The 19405-nt window shown below is 49.2% G+C and overlaps 1 protein-coding gene across 1 annotated transcript in view; it reads left to right on the forward strand.

Moving 5' to 3' along the window:
- Window positions 1-6373: 6373 nt before the first annotated feature.
- VSTM5 (V-set and transmembrane domain containing 5) overlaps window positions 6374-19405 on the forward strand; it is a gene marked incomplete at both ends in the record, with an annotated part of 28472 nt that continues 15440 nt past the window's right edge. The window contains one exon of the mRNA XM_082843740.1: window positions 6374-6464. Coding sequence (XP_082699866.1) covers window positions 6374-6464 — 91 coding nt within the window. The remainder of the gene's footprint in view (window positions 6465-19405) is intronic.

Genomic DNA, 19405 nt, shown 5'->3' on the forward strand with positions numbered 1-19405 from the left:
CCATCATGTGTCAGGCACTGCAGAGAAAGTGAAGAACTAGAAGATGAGGTCCTGTTTGTTTTAGGGAAAAGAGGGGAGCCCAAAACAACCAAACAGATGAAGAAAATTTCAGACAGTGACAATGCAATGAAGACAATGAAACAGACTGACGTCAATAGGCAAACACGGAAAATGACCCAAATGTTCATCAACAGGAGAATGAATACACAAATGGCAGTAATATATCCATACAATGGAATAGCAGGGAATGAAATTCTGATACACGTAACAACGTGGATGAATCTCAAAATCATTACGCTGGGCGAAAAAAAGCACATGCAAAATACTACATGTTGTATGATTCTATTTATATCATTCTAGAGAATGCAAATGAATCTATATTGACAAAAAACGATCCAGTGGCTGCCTAGGGCTGAGGGCAGAGACAAGGATGGGCTGACTGCCCAGAGGAAACTTCTGGGTGAAGGAAATACTCTGTTTCCTGGTTGTGGTGGCTGTTTCATGGGTGTATACATATAACGAAAGCCATCAAACTGCACATTTTAAATGGATACAGTTTCCTGCACATTAATTAAGCCCCAGTCAAGTTGATTTTAAAACATGGAATAGTGACTGTGCAGGTTGGTAGGGCAGGGCTACTTTAGGTCTCTCGAACAGAATGAAATTTGTGCTGAGAATGTAATGATGTTCAAGCGGTAAGAGATCTAGTCCAAGGGCATCCAAATATTCTCAATCCACGGCAAGCCCAGGGCAGGGGGCATCTGGTCCCTGATGCAATGAGGAGGTGCAGTGTCTAAAAAGAACTTAAAAATAAGAGTAAGACCCACTTAAGAAATTTCATGACCACCATGCACCGGCAATTCTAAACAATGTCAGTGACAGAATACTCTTCCCTGCTCAAGCAGACCACTCCTACAACCAGTGTTTTCAGTAATGGTCCATGGGATCAGAAAATTCTGTGTGGCATAGAGTTAACCTTAATTGTTTTTGAGTACAGTGGTAAACCGTGATTTTAAAATATGTCTCATAAGGCTTTCCTGGTGGTGCAGTGGTTAAGAATCCGCCTGCCAATGCAAGGGACACGGGTTCGGGCCCTGATCTGGGAAGATCCCACACGCCGCCGAGCAACTAAGGTCGTGCGCCACAACTACTGAGCCTGCGCGCTAGAGCCCGTGAGCCACAACTACGGAGCCCGCGTGCCACAACTACTGAAGGCCGCGCACCTAGAGCCCGTGCTCCGCAACAAGAAAAGCCACCGCAATGAGAAGCCCGCGCACTGCAACAAACAGTAGCCCCCGCTCACCGCAACTAGAGAAAGCCCACGCTAGAGAAAGCCCCCGCGCAGCAACGAAGACCCAAAGCAGCCAAAAATAAATAAATAAAATTAATTAATTTAAAAAAATATGTCTCATAAGCTTTTATCGTACCTATTACAATTTCCTTCACAGTGCCCTGCCTTTGCGACTTTTTCATTGACTTTTATTGAAATTAGACTTGAATAGCTCAATTCCCATCTTGTACATGGGATACCCAGCCCATCTGGGTCCCTAATGGTCATGTCAGATCCTGCTGGCCAACCAGCTCACAAATGCCAGTGAATTCAGGAAAACTGTTATTTGTTTTTCTAATTTTTATTTTTGTTTTGTTGCGTTTGACTGAAAATCTCCTGCAGACCATATTCTGGGATCAAGCACCTGGCATCTGCTCCAAACCATGCATTCAGTGACTAACTCCTCATTTTTACTAATGAAGAAACGGAGACCCAGAGATATTAAATCATTTCCATAATGGAACAGCTAAGACCAGGATTCAGGTTAGACTTTTGCCATCCACCACACTGCCCCCACTGCATATTCACTGAACACCTTCTACATGCCGGGCGCTGTGCAGGAAGAGACAGCCCATAGAGGATCTGAAAGAAATGGTCTCTGCCCTTTAGAAGTGTAGTCTTAGCGTCCAAGACTAAAAAGGCATGAATCCACCAGGGAAATGTATTCAATTGCTGAGCACCTATTATACAAGACACTGAGCTGGACGCTGTGATAATAACTGACGTGGATCAGGGGTTCCCGTGCAACCATCCCACTTCACACCTGTGTCTTATTTGACCCTCCCAGCAGCATTACTAAGTAGTAATATCAGAATCCCACTTTTCAGAGAAAAAACTGCTGTAAAGGAACGTTAAGTAGCTTGCCTAAGGTCACACAGCTAGGAGTGGAAGCGCTGGGCTTTTCCTGGGTCTGTCAGACTCCAGAGCCAGAGCTCTTATCCAATGTTCTGCCCAGAATCACTATTATCATGCAGAAGGGATATTAAGAGAATAGCACCTGCACTTACCTGCACTTACCCTTAAGGTAACCGTAGGCTAGTAAGGATTGCCTGCTTCATCACCACAACTCCTGCTCACAGAGGCTACACCCAGGCTGCGCGGTACAGGCAGTTTGGACCAGCCAAGTCCAAGGTAGAAGGAGAACTGCCATTTTGGATCTCCCCCTTAGCAGGCTTGGCCACCATATGGTCCCAGAGTGACATGGGGAACACACACCAGCTCAGCTTAAGAGACTTAGGGCACTGTATGGCATCATAAAAGCCTGGCTCAAAGGAACCAATTTTAACAAAGATTTGTATAGGTCTTTCATACTGTAACATTCAACACAATCCCCTCCCACTTCAACCACCTGTCTGGCACCCTAATACCATACACACACACAATAAACTACAAGCATATTTTCAAGAGAGACAAAAAAAAAAAGCCCAAGAACTTACAGGTTATCTAAATGTGGTCATCAATTTTGCCAAACTGAACACCAAGATATATGGTCTCACTGGAAGAGCATATTTAAAATCAGGGCTGTCCTTGAACATGAGAATTATATGGGGATATATATGGCTGTCATAAAGCTAGATCGCTATAAACACACATCATTTTCTTCTTCTGGAAGTGAAGAATGGCTCCTAAGGTTTTGAGAAAATAAACACTGGTGGATGTTTTTTTTTTAACCAAGTGGTTGATTGCTCAGAATAGGTACCAAATATCTGAGGGCAAAAGTTTATGTCAAAGACTTCAAAGGAGAAGCCTACATTTCATACTAAGTATGAATCTTGAATTATACCCTTATAGCAAAAACAAGCATCCTCAGTATCAGTATACAGACCCCTCAAATCTTAGTCCCAACATGCTTTTCTAGTTTTTCTCCCTATTCCTCCCTCTCTGCCTCAACCAGACTACTGCCATGCCTGGGATCTTGTAGGCACTTAACTAAAAGTTGTAGGAAGAAAAGAAGGAAGGAAGGGAAGGGAAGGGAAGGAGGGAGGAAGGTAGGAGAGAATGAACAAATGAAATAGTAAATATAATCAGGGCTTAAATGAACTCATGCTATCTCCCTCCTCCCCTCTATGAAATCCTACTCTATATAAAGGCTCCCATAAACTCAGATCAAAGTATCATTTGAATATGACACAAGAAGCTTCTAACTAGCCCAGAGCAGTGTTTTTCCATTCTGACAGCACATTAGAATTATCCAGTGAGCTTTCAAAAAACACTAATGCCAGGGCCCCACCCCAGAAAATATGATTTAGTTGAACTGGAGTGAGGCCCAGGCCGCGGTGCTTTTTTTCTAATGTGCAGACAGGGTTGAGCATTTCTGATACAGCCCAACCCCCTCAGAGGTCCAGAGAGTTGATGTTACTTCTCCAAGGCCAGAGAGCTGGTGGGTGACAGAGGCAGGACAGGAACTCAGAGCATCACTGAGTCACTTTAGCCTTTATCAGCTCTTGATCTCATGAAATTCTTCCTGCTCTCTTACATCTCTCAGACTACAGTTTTTCTAATTCATGTGCCAGGTGCCAGGTACATGGCAGTGAGCAAAACAGCCAGTTTGCTCTCATCTCGGCCTCAGCAGCAAGAGCCTATATACCTGGAGGCCTTTCTCAATCTGGATCATGCTGTCTACTTTGTGAGTTTCTTGGTACCAGGAGCCATGAGTTAGTTATTCATCTTTGGAGCTGCAGGGCCTAGCATGTAGCCTGGTACGGGGTCAGATGTTATGACAGTTTGATGAATAAATAAATGAATGCAAGTGATTCCTGAATCCCCTTACATGGAATAAAAAAAAAAAAACAGAAAACTGTCAAGAAGACCCCTTGTATGCGTCAGGACTTTCTCAATTTTATGTCAGAGAAATCCAACTTTTTAATTTTTTGAGGCAAAAGAGGGTATTTATTTGCTCATAACTGGCAAAGGCTAGTGTGCAGAATCCCAGAGCTCAATCCGTGTCATGAGGGCGCTATCTCTCTTCTCAGCTCCCAGCTTAGTTTGTACCATCTTGGCTTCATGCTTAATTCAGGACCTTTCCAATATTCCCAGTATTCCCGGGTTCATATCCTCTCATTTTAGCAATCCCAACAATGACCACATATCATTCCCAGGGAAGACTCTGAGGGCCCTGTCCAACCATCCCTGAACCAAACACTTTGGCTGGTGAAAAGTGTACTCTGATTGGTCGGCCTGGCTCACAAGCTCACCCAGGGGTGGTCGGCAGGGTACCACTACTGTCAACCTCACCAAGAACACATGAAATTGGCAAGGAGTCCCCCTTAGGAACCAGAAGAAGGAGACAGAAAAATGTGCCGGACTGCCATGGTCTTCTATCTTTCCATCTTTCTGCTCCATCATCCTACTTGGCATGATGGCTTTCGTCCTCATCCATGTAACTTCATGGATACAAGATAGGTGCCACAGACCTAAACGTTATGATGTCTTCAAGGCAGGAAGAAAGGGAGAGGGGCAGCCCTAGCCTTATCTGTCACTTTTATCAAGAAAGCAGGGACTTTCCTGGTGGCACAATGGTTAAGAATCCACCTACCAATGCAGGGGACATGGGTTCGAGCCCTGGTCTGGGAAGATCCCACATGCCACGGAGCAACTAAGCCCGTGCACCACAACTACTGAGTCTGTGCTCTAGAGCCCGCGAGCCACAACTACTGAGCCCACGTGCCACAACTACTGAAGCCCGTGCACCTAGAGCCCATGCTCCTCAACAAGAGAAGCCACCGCAATGAGAAGCCTGCCCACTGCAACGAGTAGCCCCCGCTTGCCACAACTAGAGAAAGCCCACGTGCAGCAACGAAGACCCAACGCAGCCAAAAATAAAAATAATTAAATTAATTAATTAATTAAAATAAAAGAAAGCAAAAACTTTCCCAGAAACACCCCAAGAAGACTTCCCTTAACATCACTGGCCAGCACTGGACAACTCTGCTACCCCCAGCTGCAAAGAAGGCTAGAAAATCTAGTTTTAACAAACTGGAGTTGAATTTCATGACTAGCTGGGATCAATACTAATTCCTCCTCCACCCTGTACGCTCCCTCCCCAGGGTTAATTACTCTTGCCCTGAGTCCCCATAGCATACCGGGCCTCCCTTATCAAAGAGACATATGCACTGTACAGCAATTGCTTGTTTTTCCAGCCCTACCCCTCGCTAGGATTTCTAAAGACTTCTATCTTATTCATAGTTGTATCCCCAACCTTTAGCACAGTGCCCAGCTTCAATCCACCAATATTTTATGACTGTCTACCACGTGTCAGGCCCTGTGCAGATAAGTAGGCTCTCAGTGAACACATCTTGTATGCATGGACGAATGGAGGTGTGGATGGGGGGTGGTGGGTAGATAGTGGATGGAAGAATGGTGGATGGTAGGTGGATGGATGGTGGATGGATGGTGGATGGATGTATAGATGGATGGATGGATGGGTGGGTGGATGCATGGATGGGTGGGTGGATGGTGTTTAGATGGCTGGATGGTACATGGTGGATAGCTATCATCACTGTCCAGTGGCTCCACCCCGAGCAGCCTGAGGCTCCCTTGTCCTCTTCTCACCCCTCTCACCCTAGGCTGTCATTTCACCTACCTGAAAGCCTTCTCATTTCACATGGAGCCATTAGATGGTCCCTCTTGGTCCTCAGGCAACAGCTAATACCTTCCCTTCCTTCTGCCACCCAGCATCCAGCTGAATCTTGAATCAACACCAGTCAAGTGGGTGTGAACGGAAGGAGACTACTCATTTTTTGCTATTATTTACCTCTGAGTGTGTGCATTCCAACTGCTTCCTCTCTCTCTCTCTCTCTCTCCCTCCCTCCCTCCCGCCCGTCTCCTCTTCCTTCCCCACTTCTTGGGAACTGGTTCAACCAGAGTACACCAGCTCATCTGCATCTGGCCTCACAGGACAGGCAGGAGGCAGCGGCGGAGGAGGAGCGGGCGGGCGGGCGGCCAGGAGCTGCAGCGGCTGCCACGTGAGCGCACAGCCGGGGCTGCGCCGCGCCGCGCCGCCCGGGACGCCAATGCCGGGCCGGCGGCGCGCGGGGCTTGCTCATGAGGCCTCTGCCGAGCCGGAGGAGGAAGAGCCACGGCCTGTCGCTGGGAGTCTTCGCCCTCTGCTTGGCCGCTGCCCGCTGTCTGCAGAGTAAGCAAGGGCCTTACCGGGCGGGGGGCGGGGGGCGCGGGGCGAGCCACAGCTTTCCGCGGGGCTGGGCGCGGCCTGGAGCGGGGACCCGGCCCGGCGAGGATCCCCCAGACCGGCTCCCGGGTCACTCTGGGTACGCGCCCCGCCCCGGGCGTTATCAGAGCCGGAAGGCGCCCGGAAGATAACCGGCGCGGCCCGGTGGCCGCCTCCTCTGCAGCATTTTTAATTTCTTTTTCCTGGAATAACCAGACTGCAGCCCAGGCATCCGCGACCCCCAGGGCACACGGGCCCCGCCCCCTACTGCGGGGACCCTCCCCCTCTCTTTCCCGCGCCTTCCCCGGTCCCTGGCGCTGGTCCCTGGTGCTGTAGGCCTCCCCACCTCTCAGAGGAACCCCCAGCGGACTGTCTCGAAGAGGAGGGGTTGTAGAGGTTTGGGTTGGGTGTTGGGGCCAGAATCCCTCAGGCCGGCGGTGGTCCTCACTGCTCTGCCCGGAGCGGAGGGTTTGGATGGGCTGTCCCCGGAATCCCCCGGCTTGGTGAGTCTGCATGTAACGCACAGCTCCACAGACTACCATGGACCCAAACCACAGATTTGAATGCAGTTCTGCTTTCTCATTTAATCGTGATCCTTATGACCATTCTCATTTTACAGATTAGTCATCTGAAGTGTGGAGACTGACCAGTGCAGGGCCCCTGGCGGTGGGAGGGTTTATAGTAAGGGGCGGTGCTTACTAAGCACGTTTGCGCTCACGGTCCCCGGGGCTTGACAACACTTCTTTCATTGAATCCTCGGAGCAACCCTATGAAAAAAGTGCCACTCTTATCCCTGTTTCACAAGTGAGGAAACTGATGCACAGCCGTCACCAGCTAGGCCGTGGTGGAGTTAGGATTTAAACCTGGGCAATCTAGCACGCTTGACCTTTACACCTCTCTAGCTAGAGCCCAGCTGCAGATCTCAGAAACCCAAAAGGACTGGGAGGGGGGCATGTGCCTCTGGCTGTCTGTGGAGCAAGGAATAGCCAGCTTGTCCATCAGGTGGGTGGGTGTGTTTGGCCTTGCAGTGACCTTTTCTATCATTTTTCAACCCTTCAACATGTGTTTCCAATCAGGCATTCTCATGCAACATCTGTACAGCTGTCCCAGGCATTCAAGGACCAACGATTCACCACAGTGTATACTTCATCTATTCACTCACTCATTCGTGGCACCCTCTGCTTCCAGGAAGCAGGCCACAGTCGTACTGGGGATACCATGGTTCACAGTCCTGTCCTCAGATGAGCAGACAAGAGTGCCGGCTTGGAGCGGCGCGTCCTGAGAGGCAGGAAGTGCCAAAGTTCTGGAAGCCCTAGAGGCTCAGGGGAATGAGGCCAAGCCTCCCAAAGGGAGCTGCACCTACCCACTGACAGATGGACAGGAGCAGCCAGGGGAAGGGGCAGAGGGAACACAGCGCGTCCTAGGTAAAGAGGGAGCACATGCAAAACCAGGAGGAAGGGTCAAAGTTTTGCAGTTCTCCATTGAATAGTGACTCCTGCAAAGCTGTAAACTCCAGGAAGACAGATTCCCAGCGCTTGTCCAGTGCCAGCCAGAGTCTACCCCTTAAGGATAGTGAGTGGGTGTGCACCTGCCTGATGGGGGCCTGTGCTTCAGCGCCAGCACTGATGATGTAGAGGGGGCCTCCTCCCCCTCACCAGCTCCCTCCATTCTCTGCCTCTTCAGGCTCTGCCCAAAGCTTCCACCCAGAAAGTCAGATATTCATCATTTACATTGAAGTCTGTGTGAAAGCATGCTCCACAAACACAAACACACAAACACCCTGCATTTGAGGCCTTTTCTCTATAAACGGGACTGTTATGGACTGAATGTTTGTGTCCCCCTGAAATTCACATGTTGAAACCTCAGCCCCCGATGTGATGCTGTTTGGAGGTGGAGGCTTTGGAAGGCAGTTAGGTTTAGAGGAGGTCATGATGGTGGGGCCTCCACGATGGGGGTAGTGTCCTTATAAGAAGAGGAAGAGACACCAGAGATCCCTCTCTCTATCTCTTTCTGCCATGTGAGGACGAAGCAAGATGGCAGCTCTCTGCAAGCCAGGAAGAGAGTCCTCCAAATCTGCCGTCACCTTGATCCTGACATCCCAGCTTCCAGAACTATGCTGTTTAAGGCACCCAGTCTATGTTATTTTGTGATAGCAGCCCAAGCTAAGACAGAAATTGGTACCGAGAAGTAAAGTGCTGCTGTAACAAATACCCAGAAATGTGGAAGCAGCTTTGGGACTGAGTAATGGGTAGAGGCGGAAGAGTTTTGAAGTACATGCTAGAAATATGGACTCTAAGGGCCATTCTGGTCAGGTTTCAGATGGAAATGAGGAACATGTTACTGGACAATAGAGAAAAGGTGATCCTTGTTAGAAAGTGGCAAAGAACTTGGCTGAGCTGTGTTCATTTTCTAGTGTTCAGAAATTAGATATTTAGCTGAGGAGATATTAAGCAGTGTCGAAGGAGCAACTTGGTCCCTCCTGTCTGCTTATAGTAAAATGCAAGAAGAGAGAAATGACTTGAAGGAGGAATTCTTAAGCAAAAAGGAACTAGAACTTAAAGATGTGGAAAATTCTCAGCCTATCCGTGTTACGAAAAAAGAGAGCATGTTCAGAAGAGAAGACGTAGATTGCGGCCAAACACTGTTTGATAAGATTAGCCTGGGTGTGAACCACGGGCCTAATCAGCCACTCCAGCAGAAACAACTCCAGTGAAACGGAAGAGGGTGAAGACAGAATGGAATGAGGGAAGGCTGTCAGATTTGATAGACCCTACAGGGCTGACTGTATTATCGCTGTTTAGCTGTGTACACTATTTTTCAGGGTAAGAAAAGAATGACTCTGAGGACAATTCAGCCAGCATCAGAGCTGTCTCCTCGGTTTCAAAAGACGGGGGTGGGGCATTGCCTTGGTTTCAACAGGCAAGATGGAGGCCTTGCAGAGTCTCCTGGGGACATGGAAATGCCCAGCAGAGCTGCAGGGGTGAGGGTGCACCCCTGTCTCAGTGGGTCCTAAAGGCAGAGCATCAAACCAAAGAGCTAACGGCATTTACCTTGCTAGGTTTTGGGCTCACTTGGGACCCGTCACTCCTTCTTACTTCTGATTTCTTCTTTTTGCAGTGGGAATGTCTATCCCATGCTTGTCCCACCACTGCATTTTGGAAGTACATAACTTACCTGGTTTCACAGGTTCACAGCTGGAGAGTAATTTTCTTTTAAGATGAATCATACCCCAAGTCTCTGAAAGGAGTTAAGACTTTTGGAGCTGTTGGGATGGAATGAATGTATTTTGCATGCAAGAATTCATTGCATGAATTTTTGAGGGCCAGGGGCAGGGTGTTATGGACTGAATGTTTGTGTCCTCCAGAAATTCATATGTTGAAGCCCTAACTCCCAATATAATGGTACTTGGAGGTGGGTGGGACCTTTGGGAGGCAATTAAGTTGAGATGAGGTCATGAGGGTGGGTCTTCCATGAGGGGATTAGTGTCTTTATAATAAGAGGAAGAGACCAGCGCTCCCTCTCTCTACATGTGAGGATACAGCAGGAAGGTGGCCATCTGCAAGACGGGAAGAGGGTCCTCACCGAGAACTGAGTCTATTGGCACCTTGACCTTGGACTTCGCAGCCTCCACAGCTGTGAGAAGTAAATGTCTGTTGTTTAGGCCCCCCGGTTTTTGGTATTTTGTTATAACAGCTCAAGCTGAATAAGACAGGGACTTAAAGGCATATCCCCTCTGAAAGCTGGCAGGCCTCCCGCACCTGGCCAAGGTGGACGCTTTTCTAGGACCCTTGTTCATTTCTTTTCTCAGCTCTCAACATGGGAAGTTATCCATCAGGCCTCCTCCTCATCAGTGCGCCCGCTCATTTGGAAGCAGATGATCCAAGACTCAAGCAGGAAAGTTTTGGGTTTTTTTGTTGCTGGTTTTTTTGTTTGTTTGTTTTTAATTGAAGTATAGTTGATTTACAATGTTGTGTTCATTTCTGCCATACATCTAAGTGATTCATATATATATATGTATATATATGTATATATATATGTATATATGTATACATATATATATATATAGTTTTTTAAGTATTCTTTTCCATTCGGGTTTATCATAGGATATTGCGTATATTTCCCTGTGCTATACAGTAGGACCTATTGTTAAGTAGGAAAGTTTAGCTAATGGCCCGGGCCAAGTCAGCTTGCTTCCTGTGCTCCAACCCCAGCTTCTAAAAAGCAGCCCACTCCCCCAGCATGCGCACACAGCCACACATGTGCACACACACGAGTGCCCTTTAACATCCCCACCTTACCAGGGTGGAGCCAGGGATGGAGGAGCCAGCCCCACTGAGTCACTCATGGCCCAGTGCCCAGTAGCACAGAGGAGCAGCATGGGGGCTGAGCCTCGGTCTGGGGAGGGAGTTGATAGGCCAAAGCAGCCACAGCCAGATGGAGCTATGGGTTCTGGCTTAGCTGGAGCTGCCATGGGAGGGGAGGGAGAGCCGGTGTTGGAGGTATCCCCTGGAGACCCCGGGGAGACACCGGGGTCCATCATGCTAGGACAAGGCTCCACTGGTCACCTATGCGGCCGTCCACAGTTACTAAGCAGTTATGATGTATCGGGCTCTGCACTGGCCCAGGTGAAACAAATGAGGCGTGGTCTCTCTCTGCACTGTCCTCTCTGATTTATAGACAATGGTCTTGCATACCTATAAAGGTACCCACCCAAAAGAGTGGTGCTTGGGTGTGCTTTTAAAAATGCAATAAAAAAAAAAAATGCAGTCATGCTGTGCTTGTTACTCAGCAACTTACTTTTTACAGCAATTTATTTATTTTTGGCCATGCCACACCGTTTGTGGGATCTTAGGTCCCTGACCAGGGATTGAACCCGGGCCTTTGGCAGCGAGAGCGCCGAGTCCTAACCGCTGGACCGCCAGGGAATTCCCTTCTCACAGCAGTTTTTGAGCTCTGTCCATGTTGATAGCCTAGATCTTGCTCCTTCCTCTCAACTGCTATCCGTATGTCACTGTATCCACATGCTGCTTCTTCCTTAGCTAGCCCCCTTCTGATGGACATGTCAGCTTTCAGATTTTAGCCCTCCCTGCGGGGAGAACAGAGCCCTAATACAGGGTGCTGAGTGCAGTGCTATTGATATGCACATCGTATGGAGGATGAGGAAGGCCAGGGGCCACCTCCAGGCTGACAGGTACCCCCTGCACACACACCTCCTCCCCTTGGGGTAGTGCTCAAAAAATGCCTGGGGGATTACACTGAAGCTATTGAGGGAGGGGCGGAATCAGCCAGAAAGTCACCCAAATTTCTTCATTTCTGGTCTCCAAGGGAGTCCTGAGTATATTCTCTGCTGGTCTGGGAAGGGGCTGCTTTCTCCTTTCTCCATTGTCCCCAGGACTTAAGGACACCTATTTATTTCATCTGCTCTAAGACTTTTTTTTTACTTTTAATATTCCGATATGTCTAAAGTCAAGATGCATGTTATAAATAAATAACTTTGCTGTAATCTCTGTCAGCCTGGACTGAAATTGAGTCCTTCCCGAATGTGTGTTGCTTCTGTCAGTCACCATCACCGGGAAGCATCCTCCTACCTGGGGAACGGGAATGAAGAAGGTGAGGTTGAGTCTTGAAAGATGAGGAAGGGTATACAGCAGGACAGGGTGGAGAAGAGAGTTTTAGGCATACAGCAAGTGCTCAAAAACTAGGTTCAGGGCTTCCCTGGTGGCGCAGTTGGTTGGGAGTCCGCCTGCCGATGCAGGGGACACGGGTTCGAGCCCCGGTACGGGAGGATCCCACATGTCGCGGAGTGGCTGTGCCCGTGAGACATGGCTGCTGAGCCTGCAAGTCCGGAGCCTGTGCTCCACAGCGGGAGAGGCCACAACAGTGAGAGGCCCACGTACAGCAAAAAAAAAAAAAAAAAAAAAAAAAACTAGGTTCAGGACTTCCCTGGTGGTGCAGTGGTTAAGAATCCGCCTGCCAATGCAGGGGACACAGGTTCGAGCCCTGGTCTGGGAGGATCCCACATGCCGCGGAGCAGCTAGGCCCGTGCGCCACAGCTACTGAGCCTGCGCTCTAGAGCCCGTGAGCCACAACTACTGAGCCCGTGTGCCACAACCACTGAAGCCCGTGCGCCTAGAGGCTGTGCTCTGCAGGAAGAGAGACCACCGCAGTGAGAAGCCCCCGTACCGCAACTAGAGAAAGCCCGCGTGCAGCAAAAAAACCCCATCCAAAAAAAAAAAAAGTAAAAAAAAAACCCTAGGTTCATGCATCCTCTTGGGGCCTGGCAGGGTCTGGGTGTGCTAAGCGAAGGAAGAGGAAGTGGGGAAGTGGGAGAGTTGCCTTGGTACGCACCTACTGGAAAATTAACTGGTCCCCCACTCAGAGACCCCACTGACACTGCACCCCCGTAGCCTGTGCTCTCAAACACTGGGCTGCCTGCACCTGGGTTTTCCCTGGAACACAGTCTCAGGGTCAGAAAGTGTTTACTTACCTAGCAGAAATTGGAGTGGGAGAGAGGCATCATTGGCAAGTATGAATTTGGGCAATGATTTTCTCCCGTAACTGGTTTGCTGGGCTGGGAAGGCACCAGTCAGCCCTGTGGGTAAAGGGGAAAGGACACACTGGACTGTAAAGCGAGCATAGAACATTCCTGCTGTTTACTGTGGTCCAGGGAGCACAGTGGCCTTTCGCCTGCTGAGGCACATCCCTAGGGGCAGCTCAGGCCAGTGACATGCTAATCCCAGAGGAGCCCCGCTGCTCTGGGGCTTCCTGGGGAGTCCCCAGCTGCGAAGGGGCAGGGCCTGAGGGGCTGGTTCCAGTCCCGTGCTGGCAGTAAGCCCTGTATATGGGGTCACCTTCATTCTCTCAGAGCACAGAGCCAGGAGGGTGGGCTGTTTAGTGGTTCTCAGCAAAGGCTGCACATGAGAACCTCCTGGAGGGCTTGTTAGACCTACAGATGCCCACACCCTACCCCAGATGGTTACATCCGTCTCTTTGAGGGCAGGACCTAACACTGTTTCATTTCAAGTTAGGCTCCTGGGGTGACTGTAATGTGTGGCCAGGCAGAGAGTTCCTGGACTAGACCATTTCCATGTCCCCTCTATTCATCTTATCTTAAGGAAAGAGCTGGGCATGAACAGTGCACCTTTCTCCCATCTTCTGTTCTCAGAACACCCACCATTGTATGCAGACGAGTCTCGCTTATGCCTTATTAGTAGTTTAATCCTGACAAGCCCATGATACTCTGCCACCGGGCTTAGGTCAAGAGAGAAGGCTGCTTTGCTCTGAAGTTTGGTTTGGTTCAGTAAATGGTTCCTGAGCACCTACTGTGTTGGGAGCACCATGCCAGGAGCCAGGGGTACTCAGCACGGTCCCTGCAGTGGGGGGAATCACATGACCCAGAGGGGAAGTCAGATCCTACCCAGATGATTTGAGGTCAGATGCCCAGGGAGTACTGAGAAAAGCATTTAGCTCAGCTGAGAGTTAGAAGGAGTCTTCTCAAAGAAGAAGCCTCGAAGGCAAAGTAGGAGGAAGCCAGGTGAGCCGGGAGGAGGAGGAAGGTTCTGAGTGACAGGAAATAATGAGCACAGACACCGCACCGCCACCTTCTCGCTCTTGGGGCCAGTAGTGGGTGACAATTCTTTAGTCAAGTCAGGTTTTTCAGCTCTGGTCAGTTTCTTCATATTCAATCTGCTAAGTTGTCTTAACAGTTAAAGGACTGGGGCTTGGGAAGGTCTTGGATCTTAAGTGCTGGAATATTTCCTCTGATAGACTCTTACACTAGTGCCAGGGGATCAGGAGGGAGATGTGGGTCCCTCGGCACCAGACACTGGCCAGGGGACCTAATGTGAGCCTTCTCTGGCTGTTCGCCCTTCTGTCCGATTGCAGTATCCCCACCCCAGGCTCACTGTGGGACTGGAGCACATTCCTTTTGGAGGCCAATGCCCCAAAGCAGAACACCAGACCCGCTTTCCCTCTTGCCATCAAGCAGGCCTTCTGCATACTCTGGGATGGGAGTTCAGGAGTCCTTGAACCAGAGCTTGTTATGTCAGGTAGACTGTCGATTCAGTTTGACAGCCCCAGTTTGAATGAGCCATCCGTCACGTCACACACTGCTGGGTGCTGGCGGTTCGCACCTAAGTGTGTGCTCGCCTGCTCCTTCTAGCGGGGTAGATGGGCAGTCACTCATCCAACACGAACACAAAGCCAGCTGTGGGAGCCGAGTGGGGCCTGGCAGAGGAGTGACATTTAAGGTGGGCCTTTAGGAGTGAGCAGAAGGCTGAGAATGGGGATGGGTGATCTGAGCTGAGCTAGAGGGAGTAAGCCACAGTGGGGAGTGGTCCACAGTTTGGTGCAACTGGAATTGGGGGATGGCAAGGAGTCTTGGGAGATGGGGAAGGAAAAGAAGGTTGAGGCGAGACTTTTTAGGTCTTTCAGAACCAGGAGAGACCCAGCAAGATGTGTAGTTTAGAAAGATCACTAATAATAGCCTCTAGCCAACTGAAGAGAAGAAAAGCCAGTACCTCCTTTTATAATTGTTAATAACAATGACAAGGCAATAATATCTGTGACTGTTTATTGAGCAGCACATACTTTGTGCCAAGCACTGTAACAGCTGCTTTTCCATGCAACTTCACAGTAATCCTGCAGATAGGTATTATTAGGCCCCATTTTATAGATGGGGAAACTGAGACTCAGAGAGGTTGAGAGACATTCATTCTTTCATCAGGTGTTTATGGGAAGCCCAAAGTGCCAGGCACTGTGCCAGGCCTGGGAGAGTCAATGAAGAACAAGATAGACCAGCCCCTGTGTTTATAGCTGAAAGTTGATCTGGGACGATGGAGCATTAATCGAGAGAAATTACAATGGACAGGGATACGTTGATAGAGAGGGACAGAGAGCCATGGGAACCCAGAGCTGGGACCCCTAACCTGGTGTTGAGGGACTATGGAAGGCTTCCTGGAAGAAGTGATGTTTAAACTAAGACCTGTAGGATGAAGAGGGATTGGCCCTTTAGTCTCGTTGAAGGAGGAGCTTTGTACTCTAACTGTGGTACCCAGTCACATGTGTGCCTGAATTATCTTTTGATCACTCAACACCCCTCTTCCAAGAGCCTTCAGGCATCCTGTAAAAAGAATTGTTGGGAGGTCAGCCACCTCATTTCCTCCTTCACCCTCCTGTTCCACACAGTGGAACAGCTGTTGATCCAGGGTGATCTCCTGTTCCACACAGAAGTGGAACATTTCCACAGAAGTGTCTGAGGAGCACCCCACCTCCTGGTTCTCCAGGCTGGCCACTGACTCAGGCCCACCATAAGTCCTGCAGCCCAGATCTGCAGAGGGAAAACCCAGCAGCACCCCATCCCCCAAGCTTGGGCAGGGCCAGGCAGCCACCTTTGCCATACCTGGCTTCCTTGACATCCGAGTAGAAACACAGCAGTGACTTGACCGTAGCCTGTGACCATTCAGAAAAGTGTTTGGCTTTCTAGCAAGGGTGGCTCTTGCTTAAGTCAGAAAGATTCCGGAAGGAATTCCACAGGGAGGAATTTCGGGTTACCCAATCTCTTGCCACACCTCCACAAGTGGATCACAGATTTACAAACGTTGATTCAAGTTCTATACGTGTTACGTAATTTGGGCTGGAAGAACGAGCGTCCTTCACTCAACACTCCAGCTCCCAGTCTCAGATCTACTGCTTCAGTCCCTGGTACAACTCCAGCTTCTGCTCACACACCCATGAGGATGGGGAGCTCACTACCTCAATAAGCAGCTCAGTGCATCTTCAAAGAATTCTCGTTCTTTGAAGAATAATCGTTCAATAATGATTGAATGGGTACCAAGTGTTAGAAACTGTGATAAGCTCCTTATATGTCTTGCCTCCCTTAAACTTCATTCTGCTGCCGGAGGTGGGCACAACCCTATTATAGTATACTTATTTCATTGGTACGGTAACAGAGAGTGAAAGAAACAAATTTACCCCACATCACACAGCTGTTATTGGCAGACTTAAACGTTGAGGATAAGTCTGCCTGACTCCAGGTCTATGAATGCACACGTTATACACACACGCTCTCAGTTCTCTTCACCGGAACCCATCTTCTTTCAATCTTTACACACTGGTCCTCGTTCTGGCAATGATTGGGTGTCTCAAGTCTTCCCTTCTCCAAGATGAGAAGTTCTGCAGCAGAGGCTCTTCCCCTGGCTGGCAGAAGTGGTATTAACTGTGCTCGGGAAGGAGAGGAGGGGCCAGCTTTCAGGGATCCTAGCAGCATCCTCAGTGCCCCCTTTGCCCAAAGTTCTAAGGGTGTTGTCCTGGGACCAGCAGCAGCATTACCTAGGAACTTGTTAGTGATGCAAACTCTGGGGCCTCACCCCAGAGCTGCTGAATGAGAGACTAGGGATGGGGCCCGGCAATTGTTTCAGTAAACCCTCCAGGTGATTCTGATGCAACTAAATGTTGAGAACCATTGCCTTATAACATTGCAGAGAGTAGAGGAGGCAAAGGGAAATACTTAGGTCGCTCGTTCTTCCTCCCTAACCCAAAAGCATCTCTAGAAATAGGACCAGATGCAATAAAATTTGAGGGATGCCAGAAAGAGCCCATTTCCCCCAAATATCTTGCTGAAAGGCTGTCACAGGGCCTCAAACATTCCTTTTTCACACAATGGCCCTTCATTCCTTTGGTTTAGGTGTTGTTAAATGCCCCTAGGAAGTGGGTCTGGGCTTCAGCTGCTAACCCCTTAGCGCGGGTTCGTTCAGTGGTTTTCAGTCTTGGCTGTACGCTAGAATCATGTGGGGAATTTTAAAAATCACAGAGGCTTTGGTCTCACCCCCAAAGATTCTAAACTCACAGTCCAGGGTAGGATTTTTAAAAGCTTCCCCAAATGGTCTAATATTCAAAGATTGACAATAACTAGATTAGATCAGGTGGTTCCCCTTGGTCCAGTCTGCTGGCTGCGGAGGTGGGTTTGCCGGGCCTTCTCTGCGGGGCTCTGAGAAGAGATTGGGTGGAGCTGATCAGATGCCAAAGGAGCTAATTACGGATTTGCATGTAGCGTGTGTGACTCCGGGCTGGTGTTCCATCAGTGTCAGTCCTCTTGACTTACTTTCCCGAATGCTTGTTGAATGGGGAGAGACTGGATTGAGTCGGGGTGAAAAATCAGAGAAGGGAGCTCCTGTGCCCCCTGGAATTGTTCCTGGCCGTCAAGCTCTCGCACCTACTTTTTTTTTTTTTTTTTTTGGTACGCGGGTCTCTCACTGTTGCGGCCTCTCCCATTGCGGAGCACAGGCTCCGGACGCGCAGGCCCAGTGGCCATGGCTCACGGACCCAGACGCTCCGCGGCATGTGGGATCTTCCCGGACCAGGGCACGAACCCGTGTCCCCTGCATCGGCAGGCGGACTCTCAACCACTGCGCCACCAGGGAAGCCCTACATTTTTTTTTTTTAATTGAATCTTTAACAGCCAAGCCATGATAATCCTTAATTACAAATGAGGAAATAGTGGCTCAGAGAGGGGAGGGGATTTGCGCAGTTGTTCAGCTAGGGCCTAGCGCAGCTGAAACAGTACCTGGGTCTTCGGATTCTAGGGCTTCCGCAGCCGGCATCTTGCCCTCCTCTGCCACCCTCTGTCCCCACAGGCAGGTGTGCCTTCCCGGCATCTGGGGAGAAGGGCGGCGTTTCCTCTCTGCCGGCAGAAAAGGAGCTGAGGAGAACCTCGGGTGAGTGTGGTGGCCCAGGAGCCACAGGGCGTTGCAAGCAGGAGACGGTGCTCAGTGGTGTCCCAGGAGGACGAGGTCATCTGCTGGGAATGAGGAGGAATTTGGAGGTCAAAGAGATTGGAGGGACATAATAACCAGGGAGAAAGGAAGAGTGAATTTACGTGAACAATACATTAAGATGGGCAGTCCGGAGGGCCCTCTCGAATGTGCACCGGAAACCGTGTGCGCTGTTGTTCCGGAGAGTGTTGGCCGTGGGATGTTCTCCTGCCCTGCTGACTGCTCAGGTCTCAGGTCTGGGCAGAGAGGAAGTGAAGAGCTGTTGATCCAGGGTGAGGGTTTTGCTAGTAGATGTGATTAAAAGACAGAGGCCACTGGAGTTTGAAGAATCTTGGCAAGAGTGTTTGGGACATGATGGGCTATGGAACCCAGGCTGGAGAGGGAGGGATGTGAGAATGATGGGTTGGGAAAGGTAGAGATAGTTGGAGTGGAAGGACTGAGGAGGCCAGTGGGAGATGTTGAACAGTAAACAGGAAGGAGAGAAGGTTGTAGTCAGTGCAGCCTGCTCTACTGGAGACTGAGGTAGAGGGAGAATCTTCTTGTAGATGTTAGGAGAATAGAATTAGGAGAATCTCCTAATGCCAGAGGTATGTAGGATGATGCCATACTTTGCAGTAGAGTTGCTAATGTGTTTGAAGAGTGAAGAGGAGACTGGGGGAACAGAGCACTCACAATGACGAGGAGGCGAGAGGGTGAAACAAACTCAAGGGAAGAGGATTTTCCTGAAGCGGGTGGAGGAGTGATGGTCTAAACCAATGGTATCCAATAGAAATATAATGTGAGCCACACATGCAAGACATGTATATAATTCTAAATTTTCTAGTGGTCACATTAAAAAAGAAACAGGCACAGTTAATTTTAATATATTTTGTTTTACCCAATATGTCTAAAATATTATTTCTACACATATATTAAATATAAAAAACTATTAATGAGATATTTTACATTCTGTTTAACATGCTAAGTACCAAGTCTTCAAAATCTGGTGTGTATTTTACATTTTGAGCACATCTCAATTCGGACTAGCTAATTTCAAGTGCTCGGTAGCTACTGCAGCTTGCAGCTACCATATGGGAAAGCCCAGGTCTAGACTCTTGCTTCTTGTCACATCTGTCTCCCAAGTCCTTACCAGCACTG

This window comes from Leucopleurus acutus (genome assembly GCF_964270905.1).
Source record: "Leucopleurus acutus genome assembly, chromosome: 8".
In the NCBI taxonomy this organism is placed as follows: domain Eukaryota; kingdom Metazoa; phylum Chordata; class Mammalia; order Artiodactyla; family Delphinidae; genus Leucopleurus; species Leucopleurus acutus.